Source organism: Xyrauchen texanus, chromosome 38 (assembly GCF_025860055.1).
Source record: "Xyrauchen texanus isolate HMW12.3.18 chromosome 38, RBS_HiC_50CHRs, whole genome shotgun sequence".
Classification (NCBI taxonomy): Eukaryota; Metazoa; Chordata; class Actinopteri; order Cypriniformes; family Catostomidae; genus Xyrauchen; species Xyrauchen texanus.
This window is the reverse complement of record NC_068313.1, coordinates 36357979-36378075: the sequence shown is the minus strand read 5'-3', so window position 1 is coordinate 36378075 and position 20097 is coordinate 36357979. Positions and strand designations below refer to the sequence as shown.

Here is a 20097-nt window from a genome sequence, read left to right as displayed (position 1 = left end):
TCTGGGGTCAACGGATGCGCCGGCGCGTCCTGCTGGATATTTTAGTTACAGCAGAAACAACTTAAAATACTCCGTCATTTTTGGTATACAGATAAGTGTAAGACATCATTAGAGACTATAAAGTGTCTACTTTTATTTGTGTACACTCACAATAACAACAAAATCTTGTGCTTTTGTAAAATAAAGAAAATAAAAAGGGTGAGCTGTAAACAGTCTCTGTTCACGAGCATATTTCAGAAACAGGTCACTAAAATGAACTGAAACTCTGCAAATACTTATCGCACAAACATGTAACATATGTCTAAAGAAAGCTTAAAATGTCTACTTTTAAATAAAACAATTGAAATTTAAAACAAATATTCTCCTGCAATGCAATCTGTTTGAAACAAAGTGATGTACAGTTTTTACTGGTCTATCTAATTATCTGTAATGTGATCACACCCACCAGCAGAGCGCGCCATTCATACACTAATGTGCTGAGACGATCAACTCAAATGTACACGCCCCCCACTGTGAGGTTTAATGTAAACACAATTCATTCATTTTTTTCTGCACATTTGCAACAATACATAGGCGAGAAAGCTCCAGGATTGTAAGAAAGAGTTAACATTTTCCTCACAAGAAGAGCGGGACTCCGATGAACGTTTGTATTTTAATGAGAGACTTGATCCAGCAGAGGATACAATTTCAGATGAGTAAGTTTAGTTTTAATTAGCTGGCATGCTAATTTATGTAAACATGTGCATATTTTACTAGTGCAGTGGTTCTCAACCTTTTTTGAACAAACGCCCCCCTGACCTCTTCATGATCCTCTTAACGCCCCTAAAAAAAAAAAAAAAAAAAACACTTCAGAAATACTATTACAGCCAAACAATTGCAACATTGATACCTGAAGCCTGAGTTTTTGGTAAAAAAAAAAAAACTGAAACAGAAGTTTCTTATTGTATAAACTACATGTAAAAGCCTCAAGTTGAGTAATATTGTGTTTGGAAAAAAATGCAAAAACACATGGATTGTTTGAAAGGTATTGCAAATGTATTTAGAAATTCAAACAAATTCAGGCTCACACACAAATTTTTTTAAGCTGAACCATTCACGTGAACAATAACGTAACTAACCTAAATGGCCAATGAAAAAGCAGCGGTCGTTCACGCACTCAATTAGGCAATATATACTAGGCTTCAAATTTGAATAGCCTACAAACGGTCATTTGATTTCAAATGACGAACAAAGACGACAACAGCTCGGCCACCTGAGCTGAACCGAAGAAAAAACGACGTCAAAAACAGCCACTTTTTTTTTATTAATTAATTAATTATTTAATTAATTAATGTGAGCTCTGAGCACTAATTATGCGCCTAATTATGTATTCCGCGTTATGTACAGAAAAAGCCGGTGAAAGCGCGCCTCTATTTTGCGCTGAAAATTCTCCGCCTCTTAAAAGCACGTGTAACTTAGGAAGCGGCTCTCCTGGCATATCCTCCTGGTGAAGTGGCAGCAGTAATCCGAGCAAGACGAAGACATAGGCTAAGGAGAAGAGCTGAAAAGATTTTTGCGCAGGCCGCCTGTTGAGTACCTCTGAGTAACGGCCCCCATTTGTGCCTGAGCGCCCCCCTCTCTGCTGCCTCGTTCACACCGCCCCCCAACACTGTCCAAATGCCCCCTAGGGGGCGGTACCGCCCCCGTTGAGAAACACTGTACTAGTGGGACTGTTTCCAGACTTGCCTCATTATCATCAACAAAGCTTGTGCTTGCAAATATGTGTTAGGGTTAAATGAGTAAAATGCACTTTAAATATGCCCATATTAGAAAATCAGCATCTTATAATGATTTCTGAAGGATCATGTGACACTGAAGACTGCAGTAATGATGCTGAAAATTCAGCTTTGATCACAAATTGCATTTTACAATATATTTTAATAGAAAACTTTTCTTTTAAATTGTAAAGAGTTCAGAATATTAATGTTTTTTCTGTATTTTGGATCAAATAAATCCAGTCTTGGTGAGCAGAAGAGACTTCTTTAAACGGTAGTGTAGGTCTAAAATTAAGTAAAGTCTTTATGTAAAGAAAATATATAGTCAGATTACTTTTAACTTAAAACCTGATTTTGGACATTAAGCCTCCTCCTCTTGTCTACTCAGGTGTGAATTACAATCAATATTCATGATCATTCACGCCTCCTCGCATATTACCCATCAACACTAAAATTGTCTTACAAAAGTTTAATTACTATATTGTTTTGTATGAATAAGTGATCAAGATGGTTTTCAAATCATTTTGTAGCAAAAACTCTCGTCTACAAGATCTAGTTCTCAAAAGTCTTGTGGACAAATATTTAGTATGTGTTATATGGCCTTATTTGAGTGACTTAAAATTTTAGTTTTTTCAAAAACCATGCATAAACATTATTTTCTCAAAAATACAAACATGCACACACATGTTGCTCCCATATTATTGTAGCCCAGTTTGTGCTGAATACAGTGTTATCAGACTTTAGCCATTAATATGTTTTTAAGCAACTGAAAAAAGCACAAATGTCAAGGCATGTCAAAACTTCTCCAGGGCCCAAAATACCCTCAGACCCCAGAGGGTTAAGAAATTACCTTGCTGATAGATATCAAATTGTACAAATAAATCATTTTAAATTGGAACTAATGAAAGTCACTTGTTGTGTTCCACAAGGTTCGGTGCTAGGTGCCAAATTGTTTGTACTGTATATAAATTATATTTGTAAAGTGTCTAAAGTATTACAAATTGTCCTGTTTGCAGATGACACAAATGTATGTTGTTCAGGGAAAAATTGGAACAGCTTCTGAATACAGTGGAAATTGAATTGATAGTCTTAAAAAAAAAGTGGTTTGATAATAATAGGTTTTCATTGAATTTAAATAAAACAAAGGTCATATTATTTAGTAATCTGCAATGTATTAATTAAAACTAAAATTAGGATTAATAATGAGGAAATAGAAAGAGTGTATGAAAATAAATTTCTGGGTGTTGTAATAGATAATATCAGGGCTCGCAAAATTTCAAAATCTCTGGTAGACCTTTGGGAAGGCACTCCTCAGATTTTGGTAGCCCGAAATTAATTTTACAAGCCCAAATAAATAAGAATATTTATTTGGTAGCCCAAATAAAAAAGACAATTGTTTAATGTAGAAAATTGGTTAGGTAAATCATCAATCAAAAACTTTTTCAAAACACATATCAACAATTGAATATAAAATAATCAAATTAGAATCATCAATAAGTGAAAAATAAAAAGCCTGACAACGCTAAATGTGTTAATTTTTTGATGGAATGATTCATATATTAAAGTGTCAATAAATTAAATAGAATAATAATAATAACAAAGTTTTTTGAGGCAAGTAAATGGTGCTCTAATTATTTTATGCTGTTTAAATAGCAGAATATATGATAGTATGTGTGTTAGCACATGGAATCAAGCATTCTGACATGCAAAGTGAAGCATTCACGTGAAAGTGGGGCTTCTTTTTTTTTATTGATCATGTGTTTCTCTTAAAACAAAAGCTCTGGGACGGAGATTCGTGAGAAATTGTGCTGCGTACTCGATACACGTTTTGAAGCTAAACATCACTGCTGACAAATCAGCATGATCAAAAACTTCCGCGATCATATTTGTCCTTAAAATAACAAGTCAAGAGTGTGAATAATGTGAATCAAGGAAGAAATTTGATTACACTATTTCAGATAGCCCGTTGGGTAGGCCAGTGATGCATTTTGGTAGCCCAACTGGAAAACACAATAGCCTCGGGAAGTTGGGCTAGTGATTTTGCGAGCCCTGAATATATTATGTTGGAAACCACATATAAATAATGTAAAAACCAAAATGTCTAAAACTATTGCAATATTAAATAGAACAAAATACATTTTGAATGAAAACTCATTATATATACACTGTATTGTTGACTCATAGTTCCATACATTACTTACTGTGTGGAGGTATGGGGTCATACATGTAAAGCTAAAATAAATTCAATATATGTTACAGAAGAGAGCAATAAGGATTATAAAAACGGTTGACTATTACAAACCAACAAATATATTATTTATTGACTTTAGTTGCACAGATAATGCACAGATAATGTATAAAGTTTATAATAATTTACTTACAAATTGTATTCAGAGGCTGTTTGAAATAAGAGAATGTCAGTATAAAGAGGAATGTACCTGTTTAAAAAAATAAGGGCAAGAACAAATATAAAAAATAAGATGTATATCTGTTAAAGGGGTAAAGCTATGGAATAATTGTGACAAGGAATTAAATATGTGTAGTTCACTTTGTAAATTCAAGAAAATATTTAAAATAGAGTGATAAATAACTAAACTCAATTTAAATAATTTGTGTATGGAATATTTAAACTAATGTATTAATGTTTGAAATGTGTACCTTTGTAGTTATGTATGCACATTTGGGGAAATGGCTTCTGTTACTATTTTGTTTATCTTGTATGAATCAAATTCACTGAGAAAAGTGACGCTCATTAGATAATATAGAAAAAGGGTAGGCACAATAAGCAAAGGCTTCAGTCTACACTTTTTCGGTTATTATGTTTATTTAAATTTAATGAAGTTAACAAGTTAACTAAAGTTCGGGAGCGGACCACGCCTCAACCAATCAGCTTCTGCCCGTCAACGCACTTATAATGAACCAACCTCCTCAGCTCCGTTTGTCTCAGTTTCTCAACGGTCTCACTTACCATGGATCCCGAGCTTCAGATCAACCCTTCCGAATCAGACGAAGATTTATTTCGAACAAACGATCCTTCACCCAGGAAATCGTCCCAACAGTCCTCACACAGCCAAATTCCACACCGGCTGCGCTCCGCTGTTCTTATTCCTCAAACCCGTGGGCATTCCCATCCAAGCTCACCGTCGGAGATTTCTCCAACCCCGACTCGATCACAGGACCGCTCTTCCCCGCTCACGAGAGCTACTATCAGAGATCGCCACAGGCACGGTCGCGATCGATCTCCTCGTGAACAGCATCTCTCTCATTCATCCACCCGCAGTCCTCCAAGGCGAGCTCGCGTTCGTGTTCACGGCACGTCTCCAAAGAACAGCATTAAAGACTGGACCGTGGCCCGCCTTCAGCGAGCCCTCAACGATAAAGGCATCCGCTTCAGCCGCTCCGACAATAAATCAAGATTATTTCAACTTTATACAGCATCCAACACATCAGCAACTACAAACCCTGAGCCCCCAACACATCCGGCATTCTCACGCGATCCTCCCACCGTCACTCGTAACGTCACCACGCTTCCTCCACAGCGGCCTCAGCCAGCAGCATCCGCGCCACCTAGTGGAGCCCAAGCGCAAATTCCAGCATTATCTGCTCCTTCTACCTCAGATCTGTCCCAGATCATTACATCCTTCTTTTCATCCCTATGCTCACAAACAGCTTCAAATCCTCACGCACTTACATCCTTTCATCCCACCATCCATTCCTCTACCCTCCCTTCAGCCGTTAATAGCACCACGGCTCCCGTCATTCCTAGTTCCTCTCCATCAACCTACCCAAATCAAGTTTCCTTTGCAGTATACCCTGGAAATCTACCTCTCAATGGACCTTTTCAACCTCATCCTATTTCTTCTTTCTTTCCAACTAATCCACCCCTTTTCCCCTCCCTCACCCATCCTAACTCCACCCCTTCCCAATACCCTCACATCTGCCAATAAACAGTAGCCCGTATACCCTCGCTACAGCAGCACCACCTCCTCGCCCAGCTTCATCAATTCATCGACCCTCCCCCATTTCTTCATCCTTACGCTTACAAATCCTATCAGGTAACTACACCGACCTAGCCCAACTTCTTCAGCCATCCCTCTCAAATATCAGCCAGCCCAGAGAGCTGCAAACCAGTCTAGGCTTAATGCAGCTCAGCCACACAATAAATTCCCGCTCTAAAGACCTCACCCCTACCGAATTAGCTTTAGCTTTTTCGATTTACCGCGACATAATTTGCTCCATCTATCCAGATCGAAGGACCGAGCTAGACGACTACCTATCAGTTATATTAGACATGGCCGTACGTTTTGGAGGGACAGGCTTTGACAACTACCACGTTCTTTTCGCCACTCAAGCAGCAGGTCGGTTACAGCAGTTCAACCAAGGAACATACTGGGGTACCCTCGACGCTGAAATCTACTGCCGCATTTTCGCAGCCCGCACTTCACTCTCCTGCGAGCTTTGAGGAGCACCATCACATCCAGCCTCAGCGTGCACTGTCATCACACCCTTCCACTCTCAACCCTCCTCAGCACGCAAAAACTCGGTACTCAACTGACTATCTACAGCAGCCCCACCTCCTCCCATTATTCCAAAACCCCTCGATATACGCCCCACAGCTTACGTTCCCTTATCCAAAAGCATCGACAAAAGAGGACGACCAATCCTCTATCAAGGAGGCAGAATGGTATGTAACAACTTCAACAACCTTGGCTGCTCCCTTTCCAACTGCAGACTCCTTCACACCTGTTCCTTCTGCAGCGGTGCCCACGCAAGGAACTCTTTCCCCCACAACCCAACCGCTCTACCAGACTGACTACTTAAGTATCTCAGTACACCAGTTAAGGTAAAAGCCCTAGCCACCGCCTTACTGGATCACCCCGACAGAGAGTTTGTCGACTTCCTTACCAATGGGTTCAAAAACGGTTTCCATCCAGGTATAGAAATACATCCAGAAAATTTTTGTTCCCCACATAACCTGCAGTCCGCACTCTCTGAGTCAGACACCGTTGACACACTAATAGCCAAAGAAGTCCAGCAAGGTTTCATGATAGGCCCATTCAAAGAGCCTCCATTTTCTCCATTCCGCGTTAGCCCCATTGGCATCGCCACTAGGAAATACTCCGGAAAAAAAGAGATTAATCATCGATCTCTCTTCCCCCCACGGCACTAACGTTCCTAGTATTAATAGCATCATTCCAGCCCCTGACTTCTCTATGCAATATGCAACCATCGACCACGCCATCACTCTCATCCGCAAGGCAGGCCACGGAGCATGGCTCTCTAAAGCAGACATCACCAATGCTTTCAAAGTCATGCCCATTCACCCAGATTTCTGGCGTTACTTTGGAATATTCTGGAAAGGAGCCTATTATTTTGCAGTGCGCCTTGCCTTCGGCTGTAGAAGCAGCCCCAAGATCTTCGACTCCCTCTCAGAGGCCTTATGCTGGATCCTCATCAATAACTACAAGCTTCCCAACGTCCTCCATCTTCTCGATGACTTCCTCATCATCACACCCCCATCAGCACCTCCCCACTCAGGGCTTTCCACCCTCATCAAAGTCTTTCATGAACTTGGCGTTCCCCTGTCAAAAGAGAAAACCTCAGGGCCACACACTTCTATCGAGTTTCTAGGTATCACTTTAGACTCCGTCACCTTCCAAGCATCTCTGCCTCCCACGAAAATACATCGCATATCACTGCTCCTATCAAATTATCTTCTAGCAGTCAGGTGCACAAAGCAACAACTGTTAGCGCTCCTTGGTCACCTTAACTACGCCATCAGAATAATTCCCCAAGGAAAATGTTTCCTTTCCAATCTCCTAACAAAAGCAGCAACAATCCCCTCTCTCCATGACAAAGTCACTCTGGACGAAGCTTGTAAAATGGAAATGCACCTCTGGCAAAAGTTCCTATCTTCATGGAACGGCATATCCTTCTTCTATAACGACTACATCACTCAACCAGAAGACATTCAGCTGTACACAGACAGAGGTTTGGTCCATTTGCAACTTTGTCACTCATGCCCATTCCATTCAAAAAATCCGCGCATCCTCCATTCAAACCTACCTATCCGGAATCAACTTTATCCACAAACTCGCTACCGGCAACCCATGCCACTCCATTTCTCATTCTCACGTGTCGATGCTCATCAAAGGTCTACGGAAACACGAATCAGTCCCCCTCTCTAAACGCTTGCCGTTAACTTCAGACCTTCTTAGCCAATGCATCCTCACGCTACGCTCTGGCTACTTGAGTCCTTTGGTCGACAAAACGCTGGAGTCCATGTTCCTCCTCACATTTTTCGGCTTCCTGAGGTGCTCTGAATTCACCCCATCTACTTCTGCCTTCAACCCCGCTATTCATCCAAGCCTTTCGGACATCACAGCTCATACTTCAGATTCCCTCATATATACGCTGAAGAAAAGTAAAACCGACCAACTAGGAGAGTCATTCCCCATCTACATTTTTCGCCTCGACTCCTTTCTCAGTCCATACGAGCCACTTTCCAAATACATTCTTTCCAGATATACCAACCACTCATTACCTCAAGAACCACTCTTTCTCGCAGAGAACAAAAAAATGGCTACAAGATTCTGGTTTAACAAACACTTTCAAAATATCCTCAGCGTCTCCGGAATATCTCCTGAACACTACTCCATCCATTCCTTCCGGATCGGAGCAGCCACCACGGCCGCCAGCACAGGTATCTCGGATGGAACGATCAGAGTGCTAGGTCGCTGGTCATCCGAAGCATATCGCTCATACATCCGCAATAATCTCAATGATCTCCGTCAAGCTCAAGCCCATATCTGCTCGTCTAAAACTTTGGGGGTCTTCCAGCCACCTGGCTTGCTACCTAGCGAGACGAAGCCCCCACTCTGAGTCTCCCCGCCAAGACTCCCCGATCAGCCGGATCGAGGACCTCAACATCCTTCCCTCCCTATTTCATCCAAACACGACCTTTCAATAAAAATACTTCATCTTCATTGTTGAGGCGTGGTCTTTGCTAGTGAATTATGAAAAATTGTATTTGAGGACCAAAAATACATTTTTTGAAAAGAAAAGAAATTGGGATATGAGAAAGTATTTTTTTACATTTGCAAAATCAAAAGAAACACAAACCTCAATATCTCTAGTTTACAGTTTGTACTCTTCAGTGCATCAGAGATCAGCTTCACTCCTGAATCCTGCAGGTCATTGTTACTCAGATCCAGCTCTCTCAGAGGAGAGTTTGATGATTGTAGAGCTGATGACACAATTTCACAGTGCTGAACCGTCAGATTACAGCCGGACATACTAAAAAACAGGAAGCATGTACAGCAATCAAATAAAGATGAGCAAATTACTTATGGTCATGACAATTTCACATTTTGTAAATGAAACTTAGAGGGATCATGTCAAGAGGGATCAAATTTTGCTTGATATTCTGATGTCTTTCTATTATAAAAACATGCTGTAAATTTCAAAACTTAATCCTCAAATCAATAAAAGCTTTTATTGAAACCAAGCTGCTAAAATGACTCGTTATTTAATTCAGCGACAACGCAACATCACAAGGGGGGCCCATTTATTAATGACTGCCTCTACAGTGTAAAAACATCAACACCAACTTTACATCATCGCACCATTGGCATTCAGTTTGTTCACAGAGAGAGCAGGACAAATAGGCCTAGTGTGGCCAACTATTCCTGAACACCAAAGGGGACCCCATCTGGACTATTTAGAATTTTTATACATAAACATACCAGTGTTTCCTATTAATTACCTAGAATGTGGAGGTCCAATTTGTCCTGCCACAGTTGCCAAATTTGTGTTTTGTGCAGTTGTGTTGGAAAAGCGTCTCTCACTCCCATTCAATCAGCCCCAAGCAGGACAAGTGGATTTTTGAAGAGGGAAGTGAAAGAGAATTTTACTTACCCAACCGGACAAGCAGACATCAGGATGAACTGATGCCAACTCCAACCATAAGACATGGGATACATTTACATTTACATTTATTCATTTGGCAGACGCTTTTATCCAAAGCGACTTACAAAAGAGGAAGAACATCAGCGAATCATCTTAGGGAGACAGTGGTACAAAAAGTGCCATATTACAAAGTTTCACTATCATCATAATAGTATACAAAACAGATTTAAGTGCAACAAGAAATGTAAATATATATATATATATATATTTTTTTTTTTATTGACCGGTTAAGTGCTTTTGGAAAAGATGTGTTTTTAGCCGTTGTTTGAAGATAGAGAGTGAGTTAGCTTCCCGGATTGAGTTGGGAAGGTCATTCCACCACCGTGGTATGATGAAACTGAAACTGAAACACATCATATGCCATTGCCTGAAACTTGGACTTAGGATAGACCTCACCGAAATGTATTGTGAGAATTGTATTTACCCGACAAGCAGACTGATTAAAACGTCAATAACAAAAAATAACCAGCTATGTTTGTGAGAGCTGTGATATTCTGCTGTTGAAAGTAATCAAAAGCACACAATTAAAACATTTACAAGCAATCTAGTAACAGCTGCGCCCTGTTAGATTGACAGGTGGCGTATGTGTGTGTGCTGAAAATGCTCGCGCTAATGCATGCCTGAACGATCAAATACATTTAAAAATTCCACCAAAATGTCTGTCTTGGTGAGGTATTCATGTAAACACTGAGAGTGATGTCTAAAGTTAAAGTACACAGCGGAGAAAAAAAGCAGATTTGTATTAAAATGTCAGACTTGTAAGTATAAATGTAAGCTAATAGACCTGCTGTGGTCTAGTGTGTCATTATAATAATCAAACAACCAGAACAAGAAAACACTCACTGCCCACGACTGAGTAACTTTAGTAGCTTTAAAAAGAATGAATGTATTATAATCATAAAGTTAAGACCAGTAGCAGTTTTATGTTGCATTTCATTCTGAATATTTACTTAAATACTTGATAGCTTTGATAACTTTTAAAACTCTTGGTATTAAAAGCTGGTATTGAGAAGTCATAGTTCACTAAATACTACTGAAATGGCCCATAAGGCATTAGGGTCCCCAAATATTTTTATTTTATTAAAGATAAAAATGACAAATACTATTTAATTTACACAGTTTGGATACTGTAAATTGTGTGAATTATGTACAATAATCAGGGCTCTACTGCGTTTCTCACATTTGCGAGTGTAAATTACTGTTTGCAAATGCAGAAAATTATTTGGGCACACCGGCACGAGTAACAGCTGATCTAAAACTCAAAGTTATGAACTTACTGCAGCCTACCATCAGAATTAAAACTCCTTAAATGTATCTTCCCTCATATACCAAATACTTTTAAAAGAGGCACGTTAGTTATTTTTGCATTAAAAGACTTTATTCTCCAGAGACCAGAGTGAAAAATATCAAAAATTACTAAATTGTGACTGATTTAGTGAAAGAAAAACTTTACTAACATTATCAGTGGACCTCAGGGAAGATAATAAAATTATAAAATAGAGCATTTCATGACCACTTTAAAACTTCATCTGTTCATTTTACCAGACACTTTTATCCAAAGTTAAATTTAATTCTTCTTTATGTCAGCTGACATGACTGAGTTTGCCACAAACCCAAGAACCTACCGTAGATCACAACTTCTGTCAGAGATAATTATAGTGATTAAATATTAGATGTTAACACTCACAGAGCTTTTCTGCAGTTCCTCACAGCTGGTACGAGTCTCTGTTGACAAGCTCTTGTTTTTATTTCGTATTTGTTGAGGTCTAACTCATCCAGCACCTCCTCTGACATCAGGATCATGTTGGCCAAAGTTGAACATTGTGCAAGAGAAAGACTTTTCTTTGATTCAGATTTTAAAAAGACCTGCATTTCTTCAACAACAGAATTATCTTTCATTTCAATCAAGCAGTGTGAGAGATTCATCCATCTTTCAGGACTGACGTTTTGTTTTTGATTTTGTTTGAGGTTTTGGATTATTTTCTTCATGATCTCTGGCTTGTTCTCTGTGTGTTTCAGTAGATCCTGTAAGAGTCTCTGATTGGACTCCAGTGAGATGCCATGAAGGAATCGAAGGAAAAGATCCAGATGTCCAGTTTTACTCTTCAGGGCTTCATTCACAACTTCCATCATAAACACATCCAGAGGAACCTTCTCACACCAAGCTGTGGACATTCCTCTTAGAAACATTTTCAGAACCTCACAGTTCTTGTGTAAATAACAGAAAAACACATAAAGTGCTGCAAAAAACTCCTGAAAGCTCAGATGAATGAAGCTGTAGACTTTCCTCTGATGAATCACAGATTCCTCCTTAAAGATTTCAGTGCAGATCCCAGAATACACTGAGGCGTCAGTGACGTCTATGCCGCTCTCAATCAGGTCCTCCTCATAGAACATGACATTGCCCTTCATCAGCTGTTTGAAAGCCAGTTCAGCAAGTTTCACAATCACTTTCTCTGGATCTCTCTCTTCATACTTCTCATTCCTCATTTTGATCTGAATGAGCAGGAAGTGGATGTACATTTCAGTCAGAGTTTGAGGGATTTCTGCACTGTCATCTTGTTTCAGGATGTTTTGAAGCACAGTGGATGAGATCCAACAGAAGACTGGTATGTGGCACATGATGTGGAGGCTTCTTGCTCTTCTAATGTGTGAGATGATTCTGCTGGCTTGATGCTCATCACTGATTCTCTTCCTGAAATATTCCTCCTTCTGAGGGTCATTGAATCCCTGGATTTCGGTCACACGGTTGATGTATTCTGAGGGGATCTGATTGGCTGCTGCTGGTCTGGAGGTGATCCAGATGAGAGCGGAGGAAGCAGATCTCCTTTGATGAGGTTTGACATCAACACACCCACTGATGAAGTCTCAGTCACATCAGAAACTTTCTCACTGTCTGAAAACTTCAGAGGAATTCTGCTTTCATCCAGACCGTCAAAGATGAACACAACTTTACACTCATCATAAATCTTTGAGTCCAGATCATGAAGGTCAGGATGAAAGTCCAGCAGAAGTTTGTGAAGACTGTACTGGTGATCTTTAATCAAGTTCAGCTCTCGAAATGGAAGCACAAACATGAAATCTACATCTTGATTGGCTTTTCCCTCGGCCCAGTCCACAATGAACTTCTGCACAGAGACTGTTTTTCCAATTCCAGCGATGCCTTTAGTGAGAACAGTCTTGATGTTTTCTCTTCTCTTCTCCTCACATCCTGGTTCAGTTAAAGGTTTAAAGATGTCATTGCAGTTGATTGGAGTGTCTTGGAGTGTCCTGTAACTTTTCTCCATCTGTAAAACCTCATGTTCTTCATTCACTCCTTCACTCTCTCCCTCGATGATGTAGAGCTGTGTGTAAATCCTGTTCAGGAGGGTTTGATTCTCTTGTAGTTTGATTCCCTCAAATAAACTCTCATACTTGTTCTTCATGATGGTTTTGTGAGTGTCTTTGAGTCTCTGTAGGACATCATCCACTGCATCTGTCCGATCGGACGTCCCAGATCTGATCAGATCAGCTCTCTCCACACTGCAGAAAATTGAGACACTCAAAGTTTCAATCAGAATTTGCATATGGTCAGGGGGCATGATAAATTGTGTTTTTATTTTTATGCATTATTTTTCATATAATAAATTGATTAACCCGTTACATCAACAGCCCTAATTATTATTGATTTTGTAAGGCTGACATCAAGAGGTCGTAAAAGTAAAAGAACTCTGCGAGAACCAAGTCATAAAAACTCTCACACAGAAGAACATCTTCACCTGAGTCAACACATCCTACTGAGCAAGGACAATAAAACACAAATCTCACATCTGACCTCTATCTAACCTCAGGCCAATTTAGGCACAAACATCTGCCCCCCATCTACATGCAACAAAATATAATATGTGATGTATACAAATAATGAAACTAGTGTAACATGTTTGGAATCATTTAAAATGTCTCAGTGCGTCTGGTATTGTGCTCTTATTCCCAGGTTTGTAAACTTAATGACAACGAAGTTATAAGGTCTTTGCCAAATGCTTTATAATTCTGGAGGTATGTCCCCAGGACTTCCAAACCTAACCACTCCCAAAATCCCCTTTGTCCATGGTTTGGGTATTTAAGGAAAGGCGACACATTGTGCAGGGCTCTCTGTAATCAGACGATCCCAAACAGTTTACTGTTTGTACTTTATATCAGGTGATTGCAATTCAAATTTCTTATGTCTTGATAAAATGTCTAACTTTGATTATCACTGTCTAATTGGAATTGATGAATTGATTATGTTACCTGATCAATAAATTGTCAACATTTGATTTTATTCTGACTGACTCTGACATTGTGTTTCCCAAACAGATTAAACGATTCGTATGTTACCGCAAGTCTGCGTCAGATTAGTGACAACTAATATTTGGCAGAGGTGGGACCAAGTCATTGTTTTCCAAGTCACAAGTAAGTCTCAAGTCATTGCATTAAGTCTCGAGTCAAGTCCCAAGTCAAAGCAGGCAAGTCCAAGTCAAGTCCCAAGTCAATTTACAAGTCCTCAACTTTTAGCTTCAAGTCTTAAACAAGTCATTAGTGTGCTTTGCGCAAATTAGTATCAGAGTATTAATTACTATAGTAAATTTATACTAATTTTATCTAGAAGTTTCTAATTTATAATCTAATTTTATCTTCTTTTTTTTTATCGATATCTACCTGTAAAGACCAAAGAGGGTAATAAAGATGATACATGGATCTTATCTTTGGACACACATTAAGGCAAACCAAACTTTTACTCTAAACACGCAGTGAAAAGACGCTGAACGTGCTGAACTGGTGAATGAAATCTGAAATATTACCAGGCAGTGGCTAATTGCAGACATTTAAGTTGCATATATGAGTTATATACTGTAAAGGGCTGCGAACAGAGTAAATGATCGGTTTTGTGATTTTTAGAACCATAACCAATATAATTAAATAAATATAGCTAAACGCATGACAGAGGACCAGCGCGTCCGCAAATGAATGAGTCTGTTTACATGCATGTTCTGACCAGTTATGCTCAAAAAGCACCAACGTGTGTGATCACAATAACTGGCATTCCTTTATCGAGGTCATACAACAGCGTGATAAAACACCGGGTAGATTTGATCAATTACACCAATTGCTATAACACGTTAAACGCTACTGACCGCAGTAAACAATAGTTTGCGGTTCGATATGCAGACTTTGTTAGCCTATAAATCTGCCATATACATGTATGTTACTGAACCATAGCTGATGTAAATTAGTTAACAACTTACCTCTGTCTGTGGATTTTCAGATGCCTCACAAAACTGGACGTTGTCGACGAGGTGTCTGTAATTTTGGAACCACAGGTTCTACATGTTGCAATCCTTTTGTTGCCTTTAACGCTGTATTCAATATATCCCAATTATATCACCTTTGGAATCATTTTTACTGCGTCCTTGTCCTTAAATGTGCGCCGCGGTCTTCAAACTTGGTCCAGCTTTCGTGGAATCTGATTGGTTGGTTGTCTGATCGGTTGAATAAGGAGTGTTGACATGCAGATTTGTAAATCAAATTAATCGTTTATTTGGGAAATTAATTGTTGATTTACTGCACATTTTTAATTATACAACTCTTAACTTTGGTTTTAAAAAGTATAAGTATTTCCAAGTCAGACGGCTGAAGTCTAAGTCGAGTCGCAAGTCTTTTTTGATTCTATCGAGTCGCGAGTCATCAAATCAGTGACTCGAGTCCGAGTCAAGTCCAAGTCACGCGACTCGAGTCCACACCTCTGATATTTGGCATCGATTCAAGTGTACTTGGTTTGCAAAGACAAAAAGGGAATTTCCGTTTAGAACAGCAAACGCTGCTTGACCAATCTAAATTCGGGTGTGTCTTACCTCTGTTTTAATCTGATGTTTCTCCAGATAAGTGTACGCGGGAAACCACGCATGGCCAATCCAAAGCTATTATAAGAGAAGTTATATTGGTCAACTTACATCTGTAATAGTGGCCGTGACCTCTACTGAAGAAAACGTTAAGTTACATTCAAGTGTATGCAATTCCATGGGGCTATACTGAAGTATCTTTGATTGTGTATACGTGAACGTGACCGATCTCAGGTATATAGCAATTACCTCTGTTTGATGATCCAATACTGGCCGCATGTGATCGTGAGACCCGCGGTGTAGAGAAAAACACGCGAGGACCTCAAAGCGACAGTTTCTTAATCTAAACGGGTAAAGTATAATTAAAGGAGTTAAAAGGAATAATTATAACATTCGCTCACTTTTAATGATACTCAGACATCATTAAAAACCTTTTTCATTTATGGAGTCAGATGAAATAACGAGGTAATACATAAGAGAAAATGTATTTCATTTAATATTTTTGTGTTGCGTAACAAGAAAGACAGTAACGCGCAGAGACCTTCACCCGTATTATTGGAGACCGTCATTGGACCGATAAACGGGCTTACAATTTCAATCAACCTCGCTCCTTTTCAGCGCACCACTCTTCCATGTTTCTCTTCCAACTTCCAGTTTGTACTGAAGCTACTGAGAAAAGTCCATCAAAATGCCATTATCTTTTTTTAATGAGGGATCATAAAAATTGCATGTTGTATTTATTTAGTACTGCCCTGAAGAAGCAATTTGACATCACAGATCCTCACATACTGTATATTCAACAAGACAAAATAGTGACTGAATTTACATTTATGCATTTGGCAGACGATTTTATCCAAAGCGACTTACAGTGCACTTATTACAGGGACAATCCCCCCGGAGCAACCTGGAGTTAAGTGTCTTGCTCAAGGACACAATGGTGATGGCTGTGGGGATCGAACCAGCAACCTTCTGATTACAAGTTCTGTGCTTTAGCTCACTACACCACCACCACTCCCACGTGATCCTGTTCAGAAGTTTATATTCTCTTGGTGTTTAATATGGTGTGTTGCTTTCTCGATGATCAGTGACTGTTTGTGTAATAAATGTTCATGAGTCCCTGCTTTGTTCTGAGCGGTGACGACTAATAACTACTGTATAATTCATTGGTTTCTCAGCATCTTCTGCACATTTGAGTTCTTCCCAACAGTGGCTATAAATGGGATTCAGCTTTTGACAATTGGGACAATTGAGGGACTCATTCTCAACTATTACAAAAGGTGCAAACAATTACTGATGCTCAAGGCGGCAACACAAGAAGAACCAAGGGGTGCAAACTTTTGAAAAGGATGATTTGTGTAAATAAGAGTAAAGTTTGTGTTGTGTAGCTTTTGAAGGGCAGCACTGCATAACAAATATAATCTTTGATCTCTTATAGGCTATTTGTATACATTCTGAAAGGGGTGTGCAAACTTCTGCACGTAACTGTATAGGCTACATAGTTTGTGAAAGTTATATTTTATTTTAGATTTAGTTTTTTCATGATTTAACGGCATTTTAGCTTTTTTTTTTTATGTACAAACTCCATGTAGTCTATTCTACCCATATGATGTCATACTGCATGTGTAATTATGAAATGGTTTGTCATGTCAGGTACACATTTTAACACAAAGTTCACAACATTGAAACCTAAAACTCAAAACACACCCCCACATCTCATCATATAAGTGCTTGTTCTATGTAAAACGTGCAGTGTAGCGGTCTAAATGTGACATTGTCTGATTGACCTCCGTGCTCGTGGAGAAATAAACATTTACAGTGACAGAAAAATACTTGCTTAAATATTCACATGTTGCATGAAGAACTGGATCAGATTCTTTCAGCTCGTTGTTGAAAACTCAATTTTTATTGGTGCATTTCTACTTGTGCTGACTGACAGGACGACAGTATGAAGTAATTTCCATGTAAGATTTCAATAGTTTGGGGTCACTTGCCTGAATTATTTCTCATGATCTTAAAAATCATGTTTGATGTATGCTGAAATGTTTGAAATAAGTTTTGTATACAAATATATAATTGTGCCAACATATTCATTTAATTACAAAACTAAAATTTTATAAAAATAAATAAAAAAAAACATTTTTGAAATGGATGACTTGGACAGAATAATTAAGAAAAGCAGCCACTAAGTGCCCAACATAGATGGGAACTCCTTCAATTCTGTTTAAAAAGCATCCCAGGGTGAAACCTCAAGAAGTTGCTTGAGAAAATGTCAAGAGAACACGTCTGCAAATTCTAGGCAAAGGGGGACAACTTTGAAGATGCTAAAATATAACATAGTTTGGACTTATTTTTGGATTTTTTTTTAGTCACAACATAATTCCCATATTTCCATTTCTATTATTCCATAGTTGTGATGCTTTACTATTATTCTAAAATGTGTAAAAAATAAAAAAATATAGAATGAGTAAGTGACCCTAAACTTTTGAACGGAAGTGTACATTTCAGCAGATCAACATAAAACACATCGAAATTTCTTCTCTTAGCATTTCAAGTTTTATAAAAAAAAATTGAGATGAATGTAAAAAAGTAATATTTTAAATCTCTGTGTTTATTCTGTTTTAATCTCTCACATTAAATGTTGTTTTGCAGCAGATAAATCACCAAATAAATGTTTATACTCGCATCTAATTTTATCACTGTGTGCATAAAAGAGTAAATATATCTGATTATCTGTGTTTAGTCCTGTCAGCTGTTTATATTAATATAATTGTCTTGTCTTCAACACTGGATATGGTCTCACCTGATCACTCCATCACTGAGATTAGGGGGTTCATGAATGGAGTTGTTACTCTTCATAGACACACAGCTGGATTCTGGAGGTACAAATGTGTTTCTCTGTCTGTGGGTGATACATATAAAAGACAGAATAATTCAGATGATATGTATTTAGTAATAATAATTTAGATGTTCTCTCTTTAGGCCTGTCTAATATTTTTTTAAACCAACATTTTTGTTAGTGTCTCACCAAGAGTCAAAGTTTACTGTCTCAACACCAAAGTTAAAGGATTCATTCAAAGAATTGTAACTCCAAAGACAAACAAAAATGTCAGGAAATTTGGGACTTCTAGAAGTTTGGATGTTGGACATGGATGTTGTAATTTTGAAGGTATCTCACTCTTGCTCAGACTGATAGTTACCCATATTACTCCATGTATATACAGTATAATCTCTTATACTTTCCCTTGTGTTTGTCCGATATTAACACTAGAACTACAAAGGCAGTCATTTTGACCATTTTTAAATTTTGCAATGTAATAACTTAGTTGAAATAAAACCCATATAACCATAGGACCATGACTTTCGTAAATGTGTGTATATTTTATTCTAACATTGTTATTTTATTAAAATTACAAAACACAAGAGAGTATTTCTCTCTTGAATGGCCATAACGGTAATTTTGACCGCATGCATTTCAGCGTTTGCTAAACAAAGGGCACCGTTCACCACGGAGGTGCTGAGAAGTGACAATGCAACGCTCACAGTCAAAAGAAGGAAAAACATCTGCATTCTCAGCACTGTCCACACAGCTGTTGCCATCACAAGTGGCCAAAAGGTTAAACCAGAGACAGTCACATAACAGAACCAAGTTCGGAGTAGTTTTCAATCATTATAGTTTTACAGCATGATATTTTATTAACTGTTTTGGCCATTTTGGGTTAGGCCTTTATTAGTTTCATACATGTCTAAGGTTTTTACTATGCATTGAAATACACATTGGTGTATGATGTTTTTATAAGTTATTGTATCCTAAGATTTGTTTTTATTTTAAAAAGAAAATAATAGAATATAAATAATTTAATTTGCATCTGTAATTAGCTACAATAGCAAGTTCTGTGGTTGTCGATGAACTAATACATTTTCACATTCATTAGAGTTTAAATTTCGTGTCCTGGTGTTTATTATTAATACAACAGATTCATTTATTCATGGATTTTGATTCCAGTGGCTGCATAGGACTGTTTCAGATTCGTGATGTCCAAACATTTCCAATAACTCCAGAGTGTTGTAAACTCCAAAAGTCAACATGTATTGAAAAAATATAGACGGAATAATTTCAAATTGAGGATTTTGTTTGAGGATTTTTTTACTTTTTAGGGTGATGACATCATAAAATATGACGACAGACATTAGAAGCTTCATTCTAAAACCTCAATAGAAGCTTCGAATATAAATATGACATGAAAAAAAAATTACAATTTGTTACAGTTTAGTATTAACGGGCAGAATGATTACAAATGTATTATATTATATTATTATATGACTGCAATGGCCATTAGTTCTAGAAATCCGGTAGTTCCAGTGTTAAAACAGCCAGTTCACCCAAAAATCATTTACTCACTCTCATGCCATTCCAGATGTGTTTGACTTTCTTCTGCTGAACACAAATGAAGATTTTCAGAAAATTCTCTCAGCACTGTAGGCCCATACAATGTATTGTGAAGGTGAAAGTGGCGATT

The 20097-nt window shown here is 38.3% G+C and overlaps 2 protein-coding genes across 51 annotated transcripts in view; both read right to left on the bottom strand.

Annotated features, from left to right (window-relative positions):
• The window catches only part of LOC127632132 (protein NLRC5-like), a 377053-nt gene that overhangs the window by 177075 nt on the left and 179881 nt on the right, over window positions 1-20097 (bottom strand). The window lies entirely within an intron of this gene.
• Window positions 1-20097, bottom strand: part of LOC127632156 (NACHT, LRR and PYD domains-containing protein 3-like) — a 43680-nt gene that overhangs the window by 21983 nt on the left and 1600 nt on the right. The window contains 4 exon segments of the mRNA XM_052110744.1: window positions 8877-9050; window positions 11410-12535; window positions 12538-13244; window positions 18381-18479. Coding sequence (XP_051966704.1) covers window positions 8877-9050; window positions 11410-12535; window positions 12538-13244; window positions 18381-18479 — 2106 coding nt within the window.